A 13,361-nucleotide genomic window follows, 5' to 3' on the forward strand; every position below is an offset into this window, starting at 1 on the left:
GAAGTAACTAATAATAAGTAGTTTTTATATATCGCGAAAATAATCATTTATCTACACTCATATAATAATTTTCTAATTTAGGAATAACTAAGAAAAAACAGAATGATACATATCGTTACTAGTAATATGAGTATACTAAAGAAAACATAGTTAAGGTATTTAATGCAATAATGGATATAATAACAATAATTATAAAAATGTAAATAAATCATAAGTAAAAGTAAATAAAGAATATTAAAAAAATATATTAAAAAATAATAAAAACATTTTAAAAAATTGAAAAAAATAATAAAAAAATAAAAGACCATGATAACAACTGTTGTTTTTTATATATCGTGAAAATAATGATTTATCTAAACTGATAATAGTAATAGTAAAAATAACAGGAGTAACATGAACAATATAAAGTGAAATAAGATAATTTAAAAATCTGAAGTGAAAGTTTACAAAATAAAATAAAAATATATATAGGTACAAAGTGAGATGTAAAAAGAAGTGCATTAAAAGATTTGTTTTGTTTTTTTTGTTAGTAAATACCTATATATCAATATATTTTATTTTACTTGAAACTTAATAATTTTTTTTTGTAACAACATACCAGTTCATTTTTTTTGTTTATTTTTTAATTGGCTTAAATTTGTGTATCACTTGGAAGGTTATTTTTTTATTATTTCATTTCCTTTATTGTTTTATTATTTTTTGTGTGCGATATTAATTTCAGGTCCTCAGTGTTATTTAACCCGGACCAGTGAACATTTCATTCCGGGGAAGGGGTCGGTTTTTCACTAACGAAACACCCCTCGCCCCAACAACCATAAAATAATATATTTTATATATTTTTTTAAATGCGTGATTATAATACATTACAATAATTTATCAGAAACAAATCTTTGAGATAGAACTTATCCTAAAAGTCGGTTTCGTAAATGCACGGTTTATTGCCTAAGCACTGCAGCAAATCATGTTCTGGAACAAATTTTAACGAGTATTAATTGGTTTCCTAGTTGTTCTATTATTAGAGCACTGTTGAGGTAGACTACCCTGTGAACCAAGACTGTGTATAGATGGAGAAGTCAAGCTTCACCAACAGTACTCTATTATATGAAAATAATTTAGTAGGTATTTAGGTAATTTATTTTAATTTATCAGAGTATTAATGGTAAACGTAGTGCAAATAGTACTGAATCGAATGTATTTTTAATATTTTTCTATATACACTCAGTATATCCTCAATATTAATTTTCGTCAAAATCGTCCATGGAGAACAGTATCATCATTTTCCGAACTGCTACGCCTCCCTTGAGAGCCATGAATTTCATCAATTGTATTGATAATAACACAATATACAATAAATACAATACATTCAAGCGTTAATATTCGCTCACCCCCTTTGTGACAACCAATTTATCTAAGACAAACACTGCTAGACAGCCGAGAGCTGTATGCATTTCAGTTTGTCCTCTCAGACCTAGGGTGCACAAGAGCTGCAAACATTTAAATCTCATCAGTCGCTGGATTTTTATACTTGATTTTCACTAGTTTATAGCTGGTTCCGGTAAATATGCAAAATAAATTCAGTATTGTACGAGTAATATTTTTGTTAAAAATTATTTATTTTACACAGAGATGAAATTTATTTAATTATTTTAACTATTTTTTTAGAAAAGTCAGTGGTATATAACTGGATATGTCAATTGCTCAGTTACTGACACTAAACTAGTAGTAAACTAGACAAAAAATACCATCTTACTTCCTCCTGGGGAATAATGATTCCTGTAACTGTAATTGAACTATAATTGCATTCATGACGCTACTGCTACGATAGTTGATAGTACATTAATCTTAGTAAACCAACTATCCTGTTAACTATTGCATTTATACGCCCTGAAAGTGAAGTATCGTACAGTTTCCGTTATTGCCGAAGTAGCAATGTCGCCTGGGTCTAGTTTGATCGCTAATAGAACAAGTCATGTCAGTGAACTGTAAGTACGATTAACTGAAACGTTTAACTGTCACATGTATAAGTCTTAATAGTGAACAGTCACAACATATCAATATTATCAAAAATAACATTGTTATTGTATATTTGCAAAAAAAAAAACTATACGGTTACTGTTTATTTCCTATGGGTCCGATTTCGTCGGATAATACTTGAAATTAGCATAATAAAACAAACAATTAAGTTTTATAACTTACCATAGCTGGTACGGTTCATTAAAAAAGAGTTTGTCACCTTTGCAGTCTGAATTTTTATTTTATTAGACTAGCACAAATGTATCAAAGCATGTAAAGAAACTTAATGTGATAACAATAATCAACTCCTGAAATTTAACTTAAAAAAAAATTGTTTAGTGTAATAAATATTTTGTTATTTACTTTTCATGACCTTTAGAGATCTTTGTTCTTCAGCTACTGCGGCCGAGGGCGGTACAGTTAAAATTGGGTGTGGCCTATTGGTATATAGGGGAACCCAAAAATCATCAACAGTACAGTCTACACAAGCAGACAATCCAGTAACAACATGTCTTACATCAAAGCTTTCGTGAGTGTGCTTATTATCTTCTTTTATAAAACTGTTGTTTAACAAGTATCCATGCAACATTTTATTTGCGGTATTCTCTGTGCAGTATATCCGTATTTTTTAAAATTTCTCAACAAGGGTCTATCTTTATCTTACAACGACATAGATGAAGAAAGATCTTTATATTGTGTGTATTTATACGATTTATGTTAAAAAATAAAAAAAGTCTTTTTTATTTTTATTTCTATACGTACTAAACACAATTTTATAAAATGGTCGGTTGATTACTTATTACAAATATGGGTTCATTAAAAAAAAAAAAAGGTCAATAATCAATATAGTTAACTGTATTTTTTTTATTACCAAGAAGCAAAGAAAAACTAATGAGAGACAAGCAATTTTAATTATGAAAATGAAAGACTATTCATTTTGAGCTGCCTCAAAATATATCCTGTTTAATTAATTTTCAAGGCACAATTTTTAAATAAAATGATTAATGTTTTAATCCTTATGCTCTAATTTTTCAATTAATTAATTATTATATCACTAATATTAATCTATATGTCCAATAAAGTTTTTTAATGTGTGATTATGCTATTTTAAAATGAAATAATGTTTAGAAAAAAGAAAGAGAAACTAATTTTACAGCTAATAAAAAAATAAGTGCCACCAACTGTCGTTACACAGCTTAAATAATTTATAGCTTATTTTTTTTCAATTATTTAATGTTGTAAGATGTGTTACCAACTTAGGGTAAATTTTCCGAAATAATCTCCCTGTTTCTACTGCCCTCCCATCATGTATCTATTAATGTTTTCATATTGAGACCTAATAAATCAGATCTCTGGATGCTGCTTTTTATTTTAAAAAAATGTATTAATACACCAACGAAAAGTAAGTCTTTATCTTTTTATAACGTTTTGTAAACAATACCTAGAGAAAAATAGATTTACGACTTTTCCTCAGAATATCAAATAAATTAAAGATTGATAATTTTGATGAACACTTTTAATTGACGTTCTATATTCAAACTTTCAGCTCTTCCTCGCCGTTGTGGTGGTCGCCGCTTACGCCGAAGAAGGTGCCAGGACGAAGAAGCAGATCCTTGTTGGTGCCTACGACGACGGCTCCTACTGGCCAGGCAAATATGATGTCAGGGAACTCTCTCCAGTTCTTGGAGCTCTCCCAGACGGAGTCGCAGTTCGCGCCACAATTCCAGCTGCTGTTCCTGCCGCAATCCCAGCCCTCGCCGCCCCCTACCACTACCCCTATCTCATCTAAGATGTTTCCTCTAGATCGAAACACCACGATCAACTTAAGAGCCTTCCACTCACAAGAACAATAGTGCTACAGGTCGTTTTCACAGTCAGCCAGTCATTGCACAACAGTGGCATGAATATTTATGCCACAAATCAGCAATATGTTGATACAGACATTTCACTGTATAACTCTCTGTAAATATACAATATTTAAACACAAATATGTTTATTTTCTTCCTTAAAAAACTAATTAATATTTAAGACAGTCCAATTCACTTTTTTTATCTTGGTTTGTTATTGATTCATTTGTTCATCTCTTCATTTAACTGAGTCGCGTTTTTAATTCTCTAGGCATATGTTGAAAAGAATTTTGATAGATGATAGTGAAAATTATTTTTTAGCATATCCTGTAATATGTAGAAGAAATTTAAAAATGATTATTATTCTTGTTTTTTTAATGATTATTCTCTATAATGTTTATTTAAGCTCATATTTTAACAGTGATGTATACAATCCATATCCTTAAAGACTACCATCCATATAAATCCAATATTGATGGATGACAAATAATAGTAAATGAATAGAAACCGCAAATCATCAAATATTAGATGGATTCTTACTAAATAAAAAAAAATTAATAAAAAAGAGGTGTTAAAAAAAAAAAGTATACTTGCAATTAAAATATATAACACAATGTAACGTACATATGACTTAAATCTATGCAAATATTTGTCATAGACTTACCTTATTTTTAAAAATAAAAATACTCTTTTATGTTACATAGTTTTCTAAATCATTTCTAATCTATGTCAAAATTTGTAATAAACAATATATAAAATCGAATACAGGAATGAGGAGTGCAATGAGATTGCATTACGTCATAAAGGTAAAGCTTACACAGAACGAATTTAAAACGGTCAGAAGAAATCAGAGGGGCAAGGCAAGTACAGTTTAAAGTTTTTGCGTTGACGATTGTGGAGGAACGCAGAGAAAACCCATTACTGAAATGTAAAAAAAAAAAAAGGAAAATAATTGCATTTCTTTTTCAGAAATATAAAAAAAAAAAATGCAAAAGAGAAACATGAAAAAAATGTTTAAATTTAAATCAACCAATTCTAAATAAAACAAGAGTAAAACCTCTACATTTTTGTATTTTTTTTTTTTTTTTGGAGTACATTTTGTTGTTACTGCTTCGTGTAGAATTGACTTCTAATGGACTGAATCCAAGGGGGTGAATTAAAACGGAAACCAAAATTGATCTCGGTGTTTATTTATGATTTTAGAACGGAGTTGAGCTTTGGGGCTCCACTAAACCATCGAATTCTACTAGTATCAATTCCTGACAATCCAAAATCCTTAACGCTCCTTACTTTTTCATAGATCAATTCATCCATTAGGACCTCAATGTTCCATAAGTTGCCAATTTGGCCAGAACCAAATTGAAATCTTTCCATGATAAACTTCCCAACCTCCTAAACTCACTTGTTTCTAACCGGGCTTCTCCTCCATTAGCTGATAATTTTAACTGGCGTATGAAAAGAGGAAGGCCCCGAGATCTCTTTTAGAAATATAATTTTGTTTTATGGGTTTGGGCCTGACACGGGGGAACCAGACTTTCCCACAATGACCAAGATGTTGATCGCCCTGAATGAAACTGTAATCTAATCTCCTCTGGAAATGTTAACGGACAATCTCTCAATTGGAAGATTCTCCACATTTGTGTATCATGCTATGTTTAAATAACATAAAAATCACTTGTATACACTTTTAATACCGTTGTAATTTTCAATGTACAACTATAAAAAACAAATATTTTTAGGATGCTGATCAGAATTTTCAACAGACCCGCACTAATGTATTCTAAAATAAATAAAAGAAAATTAAAACCAAAAGTAATACTTTCTTCTTTTTCGCTGATAACAAAAAATTCACCTGTTATTTGAATACTTTCAAGTCTTGTTGAACTTATGTGATAGAATGCAGTGCAGTCTAATGTAGACAACAAAAGCTGTCTGGACAGAACAATATTTGTTATTTATTCTTTTTTTTTAATTCAATATGATCAAAGTTATTCGAATAATAAAAATTTATAATTAGCATTCGATGGGAAAAAATCAAATTAAACCATCTTCAGAACTTCTCGAAAATATTCCACTGGAAATCAGGTTAGTTAGGAATAGAGTCCAGATCGGACTAGACCCCACTGAACTAAGACCGAATGTTCATAAACAATACAGGGTCCGAAAAAAAAATTAAAGATCACAAAATTGCCAAAGATTTACTTTTGCTTAATTTCTTTTTAAATTCTTGCTCTTTATGTTAAATAAGAAAAATAAAAATAAAACAATACTTTTTTCATATTTCTCTCTATTTTTTTGTTACAATTCTACTTATAGTTTCATGTTTGCAATATGTAGTATATCTTTATACAGATGCATAACCAATACATCAAATATGTAGTATATCTTTATACATCGGTATAACCAATACATCAAATATGTAGTATATCTTTATACATCGGTATAACCAATACATCAAATATGTAGCATATCTTTATACAGATGTATAACCAATATATCAAATATGTAGTATATCTTTATACATCGGTATAACCAATACATCAAATATGTAGTATATCTTTATACATCGGTATAACCAATACATCAAATATGTAGCATATCTTTATACAGATGTATAACCAATATATCAAATGTATAGTATATCTTTATACAGATGTAAAAGCAATATATCAAATATGTAGTATGGAAAAGACATTAGGAAATGAAAAAATTAGAATATGAGTTGTTAACTAATATATGTTTTATGGTTCCCTGAATATAAACAACCAAGCCGTATATACAAAGCATCAGCTAGGTTCTAGCTGGAATAATATAAAATCCTTGTCCTAACTGGAATAATCTGGAAGTGCTCATATTTCGAATTATTTTTAAAAATCTCCCTTTAATTTTAATATTAAGCATCTGAAATAATTAGCCATCTCTCATTGTAAGCAGTCTTAAGCAATCGATAAATAAAAAATATGAATGAATTTTAAGATTAAAAAAAAAAAGAAGAAATAAATATTTTTCAGTTATCATTGCTGCCATGATGATATATCTGATAGAAAATAATTTTTCAAATAAGTTGGTAGTTTTCAAAATTAGAGCGATCACATAAGCAAAACCAATAACGTTATTCTTTACTATAGATAATATGTATGTCAAAATTTGTTCTCTTTGTTCCCTTTCTTCATTATTTCCGTTACCCCCTTCCCATTCTCTTTCTCTAATCTTTTGTTATTCTTCCTTACCCACGTTATTAGTTTTGTTCACCATATATATTCTTATTGTCATATTTTCTAATTAATTCTTAAGTAAGACAAAGAAGTAATTATATATTTTTTTCGTATTGTTCATTAAAATAAATAAGTTATACATGTATGAAGTACTAATTTTATTTTAATGAAGGGTCGAAAGAAAAATAAGCTTATTACTTAACTTTATTTGTTTCTTTTTTTGACTTTTATTTTACATATCTTTCATTTTATTTATATTCATTTTGTACACATTTACTTTAATATTCCTATATATTCTTTATTCACAAGGCGTTATCTTGTTTTTTGTTCTTAGCCCTGATGAAGGCTAGGAATTCTGGCCGAGATGTTGTTTAACTGATTTTTTCTATTCTCTGACCGCATCCCCAACTATCTTCTCCTCTTATATATTATCCACGGTAAACTATCTTATTATCATCATAGTTAACATGATTCAGTAGTCTCCTTTCTACACTGCATTTAAATTTTATTAAAATAGCTCTAATTTAGCAAAGCATGAACAGAATCAATATAATAAAAACAAGCAACTTTTAATATAAACTTAAAATTGTAGCAAGTTTCGACATGGTTTGCCTTGTCCACCTCCCACGAGACCTACAACTGCACCGACAAAGCACTCTAGTCACGTGAGAGGTTACTTACGACCGATTAGGGTTAATTCGCCTCAGTTTAAAATTAGAACTACAAAAATTAAATTTTTTATGGCTTATTATTAAATTTTAATCAGTACCTGTTGGAAAAGAATAAAAAAATATTTCTGTCCGTAAGAAAGTTTGGAAAAAAATATTATCGACAATTTTTATGATATGGTTACTGTTTATTTTCTACGGGTCCAATTTGGTGAGATCCTGAAATAATTATGTTTAATTAAAATTTTTTGTTTTATATCTTACCATAAACAGTACGATTCAGTGGAGTTAGTCAACTTTGCATACTGAATTTTATTTTATTAGGCAAGCACGAATTTACCGAATCAAGTAACTAATTCAGTATAATAAAAGTAATCAGCTTTTGAGATTTATCGAAAGAAAATATTTTAGTGTTATAAAATATCCTAATATTTACATTTCATGACCTTTGGAGGTCTTTGTTCTTCAGCTGCTCCGGACGAAGGCAATGCAGTTAAAATTGGGTGTGGCCTGTTGGTATATAAGGGAACCCAAAAATCATCGACAGTACAGTCTACACAAGCAGACAATCCAGTAACATGTCTTACATCAAAGCTTTCGTGAGTGTACTTAATATCTTGTTTTATAAAACCAATATATGCGACAAGGAACCAAACAATATTTTATTTTCATTGTTCTCTAAACTACACCCATATTTTTTTTATTTTTGAACAAAAGTTTATCTTTATATAACAATGACACAGAGCTATGATGGGCCTTTATGTTAGGTTTATTTATAAGATTTATGTAGAAATATAAAAATTCTTAGACGGAATATATTTAAATTTAATTTTGTTGTACTTTATTCGGATTGTGTTTCGAAGATTAATTTTTAAAGTTTAAAATTTATTAAAGAGAATTTCAAATTTGTTTATCCCCACTTTAATTTATTTATCCCCTCAGCTCTTATTTCATTTTAATTCTTATATAACTAATAATAAATTATATCCGTAATTACATTTTTTGTGCTATCAGGCTATTATAAAATAAAATAATTTTCAGTAAAAAGAAGTTAATTTTAGTAGCAAAAAAATTTATAATTATCAAATTAATAAAATAGAATAATTATAATAAATAAATAATTATATTATATAAATAAAATACTCCACATGCCGTTACAGAGCTTAAATACGCATTATGGTTGTTCAGTTTAAATAATCATAATCAATGAGCTTAAATTTGTCAGATAATATTTCTAGTTGTTTGAAGTATTACAAAGTTTCGGTAAATTTAGTATAGAAATTTTATTAGAATACTACTCATCCAGTTTCTATCGGGTACTGTTTGCGAGTGCAGAATTAAAACACCTTTGAGAAACTTACTGTCAAATTCAATCTAGCAAATGTACTAAATAATAGAACAGTTCAGACATATCATTCTAAACCCTGTAAGTCTTACCATAAACCTTACAAAGAATAACGAGAAACTTATGTTTAAATAATGTAACAGATGTTGCTCTCAGAGAAAACAAAAATGTATATATTAATACAGAAAATAAAAAAGTAGGCAATATAGATCCCTCATCTGTTTACATCGTTTTACAAACAATAACTAGATAGAAATATATTTTTGAATCTCCCTCAGAATATGAAATAAGTAAAAAAATTAATGATATTTCAACTTTCAGCTGTTCCTTGCTGTCGTGGTGGTCGCTGCCTACGCCGAAGAAGGTGCCAGGACGAAGAAGCAGATCCTTGTCGGTGCCTACGACGACGGCTCCTACTGGCCAGGCAAATATGACGTCAGGGAACTCTCTCCAGTTCTTGGAGCTCTTCCTGATGTAGCCGCAGTTCGCGCCGCCATTCCCGCTGCTCTTCCAGGCGCAATCCCAGCCCTCGCCGCCCCTTACCACTACCCCTATCTCATCTAAGATGTTTCCTCCAGATCGGGACACCACGATCAACTAAGTGCCTTCCAGTCACAAGAACAATAGAGCAACAGGTCGTTTTCTCAGTCAGCTCATAATTGCACAATAGTGACATGAATATTCATGTCATAGTTCAGCAATACCTAACATCGGACAATCCATTTTATAAATACCTGTAAATATACCATATTTAAACACAAAAATGTTATTTTTTCCCCATTACAGACATCTTTATTTGTTATGAATTCATTTTTTCCATCTTCTAAAACATAATTTTAGATCTCTCATGGCATGTTGAAAAATTATTTTAATTATAGTCTATAGAGAGTGGAAATTCTTTCTTCAACATATCCTTTAATTTACAGAAATATAATGATTATTTTAATCACGTATTTAAATATTATAATCCTTAGCGATGTATTTCACGTATGTCTGCAAATTCAATGTAATGCAAAATAAATACAAATATCAAGAAGTAAAAGGCATATGATTTCTCATACATTATAAAATTGAAAATTAAAAGAGGAATTTGGTATATTAATGTATTTTCGTAATTTGATATATACTTTAACTTTTGTAAGGATCATCTTAATGTCTGAAATTTATTTTAATACCAGTCATATACTTGGCCTACTCTTAAAAACGAAATTTTATTGGTAAATATGATTTTTCGGAATATCTGATGATAATTTAAATAAAAAGTTTATTTAAAATTATATAACACAAGATATAAAATTAAATACAAAAATATCGAATAAACTTACATAAGATCATAAATACCTGGAGTGAAATCTATGTAGATAAAATTTTTATAGGCTAAAGAAAATACAGAAGTAAATACAGCAGTTTGTCAGGTGTGGTTCGTAGAGGATGGCGGGGGAAAATGGGAAAGGTAATTTTAATCACGTACCAAAATAGGTAAAAATAAACAAATTAGAATCTTTTTGGTTCCTATATGTAAAGAGTAAAATAAAAAAAAAATATTATGCTTAATAATATATTTCATATATAAACAGCAATATTTGTTTGTTTGCGCCGCCATACCGTTGATCCAATTATGATGGGGCTTTTTGCTAAATGTTTAAATTGCCGGAGAAGAATATAGGCGGCCCTATTTTTTATGTAAAAAAGAATTTTTAAGCATTTTTAGCGCGTAGCTCAAAAAGTATACATTTTTTCATGATTATTATATGCCAATCGGTTTATCTCTTTCTGAAGGATAAGAAAAATATATTACTGATTCTATCAAATGATATTTTATAAACTAAAAATTAAGAAAAACATAATGAGTTTTTTATTAAAGTAGGCCAGCAAAATATCATAGACAGTCAAATTAACTAAAAGAAAAAAAATCGGACCAGTATTTACGTTTATACTGCAAAGTTAGATGGTAATCCCCTTATCCTTTTAACTTGTCAAGAAAGGAACTCCTGAACAAGGATCTTCAATGAAATAAATATATACGATAATATAGAAAGTTACTTATGCAAAAACATAATAGCTTATATATTTATTGAACTAAATAAAATATATGTGTGCATCTCGTACATTCATATTAATTCACAAATTCGCCATCCAGTTTAATCCTTGTTGAATTTGGATAATACATTCTTATTTCAAGCACATGATGCAGTAAATAATTGAATAAGTACTTTTAAAGAACTAAATAACATCTAAACTTAATGAGGAAGAATAAAGACATTCAGTAACTTAAAAGCAACTTGTGTGACAAAATTCGTTTCAATTAATAGCTGCTTTAAAAAAAAAAAATATTTTTTTTTATATATTCCTCTGGGTTTCAGAAAAAAACATAGGAAATATATTGCAGCAAACGATAGCTGCACTAACATGATTATGCATAGTAGCATCATTTCATCTTATGAAGCCGATTGAAACTCTCCTTCCAACTTGAACTAATCAAAAGAAATAAACCCAAAAGAAAGAATTAAAACATTAATGGACATTCAGTCATATTAGACAATATAAGAAAAATTATAAGAAAGTTTTTTTCTTCTTTTTCAAACTATAAAATTAAGATCCAGTTTTAAACAATATGTTATACGATATGCACTATAAAAACATTAGAAGCTGTATTTATTTTATCATTTCATTATTTATATATTGATATATATTTATATTACTGTGTTTATTCTTTTTAATCACTAACTTTGGAATAATACGGAAAGATTAATTTTATAGTAATTTTTAAACCTTATAAAAAGTAAAAAGCCGTATAAAAATATCCACTGATTTTTTAAATCCTAATTACCAAGATATCTTAGGTCTACACTTGAAGGTACATTCACACTATTTAATAGTGCATCACCTAATATTTAGAGTATCGAAAAGTGATATATGTCATTTAGCTTAAATCTTTTCGATTCATGATAAATTCAGTTTTGTTTTTTGTCTTGGGTCCAATGTATAAATATTGTAACTTGTTCAAAGTTGTGTTACTAACATAATGAAATAGTGGAGCACGAAATAATTAAATTAAAAATTAAATCTTTACCGCTACAACCAATGAAGGGTCAGGGGTTCATTAATTTGTAATAAGTACTGTTACTAGACCGACGGTTGTGCAAAGAGGTGGTTTGGTCAGAATCACGATCGACCGCTAGATTTTTAACCAATTAAGGGATGTATTTTATGAGGCTGGGTGGACCGCAGAACCCACAGGAGTTGACTCACGGCTACAGTGTAACAGAAAACAATTTTCTGCCCAGCCGGATTCGAACTTGGTTCCTTGGAGTTAGTAGCTACCCCCTGCTACCGCGCTCCCTTCTTAATCGTTGTATAACGATAGACCGTACATAATATTTTTTTATTTATTTGTTATAAATCTTAGTGCCACATGAGAAAAACATGCCAATCAGAAATACCTTATTGACTCATATCGTAAATGGGCAATCATGTTAAATTTTACGTTTTTATTCAGGTATCTGTTTAAATTATTGTATTTGCCACAATATAAATTTAATATCTCTGGGCGATAATTATTTAAACCGATTGAATACTATACATCTGTCAATAATTCCATAAATCTCCATATAATTCCCAAAGTTAACACATTATGGGGAAACTGCGGGGAGGTATTGGGAATTTTTACCTCAAAACTTTTAAGGGAATGTCCGTACTTTGCACTTTCATTTTTTATGGGTACTGAAAACTAATTTGAGGTTTTCCACTTTGAATTTTTTTCCAGAAACTTAAAAAAAATATATCGGTTTTCCTTCCATAACATAAAAACCTATTCTTTATAAACATCAACCTGATCTAAAGTAAACACAAGTAAATTTCTTACAATTTGTACTATGTAATTTTTTTCCCGTCCATTTTTTAGGAGCAATTATCTGTGTTTAATCAAATGGGGACTAGGAATTAATCTCGGTGGAATATTTTCGAGTTTAAAGAATGTTTTTTTTTTCTTTCATTTTTAACATATTATTATTTTAAGAATTTCATCTTATCTGCCATTCTTTTTATGACATATATATATAATAAAAAAATATCCTAACTAAAATATATACAACTTTTTTTTTCTCATAACTTGAAAACCTTCTAATATATTCTACATAATGTGATCCTAATGTAGATCAGAAAATCAGAAAAGCTGTTACAATAAAAATGATGGTAATTGAATATATTTAGTAATTAATTAACATAAGGTTTGTTTGGAATTCCCCTAAAACTATAATTTAATAAATAATAA

The 13,361-nt window shown here is 28.9% G+C and overlaps 1 protein-coding gene across 1 annotated transcript; it reads left to right on the forward strand.

Moving 5' to 3' along the window:
- The first annotated feature begins 8,257 nt into the window (after positions 1 to 8,257).
- LOC112209995 (uncharacterized) lies at positions 8,258 to 9,852 on the forward strand. The gene is made up of 2 exons (XM_014436647.3): positions 8,258 to 8,342; positions 9,410 to 9,852. Exons 1-2 carry the CDS (start codon positions 8,322 to 8,324, stop codon positions 9,650 to 9,652), a joined length of 264 nt encoding a protein of 87 aa, XP_014292133.1. The 5' UTR covers positions 8,258 to 8,321; the 3' UTR covers positions 9,653 to 9,852.
- The last annotated feature ends 3,509 nt before the right edge of the window (positions 9,853 to 13,361 follow it).

Source organism: Halyomorpha halys, unplaced genomic scaffold, assembly GCF_000696795.3.
Source record: "Halyomorpha halys isolate HHAL.00 unplaced genomic scaffold, Hhal_1.1 Scaffold2031.1, whole genome shotgun sequence".
NCBI classification, from domain to species: Eukaryota; Metazoa; Arthropoda; class Insecta; order Hemiptera; family Pentatomidae; genus Halyomorpha; species Halyomorpha halys.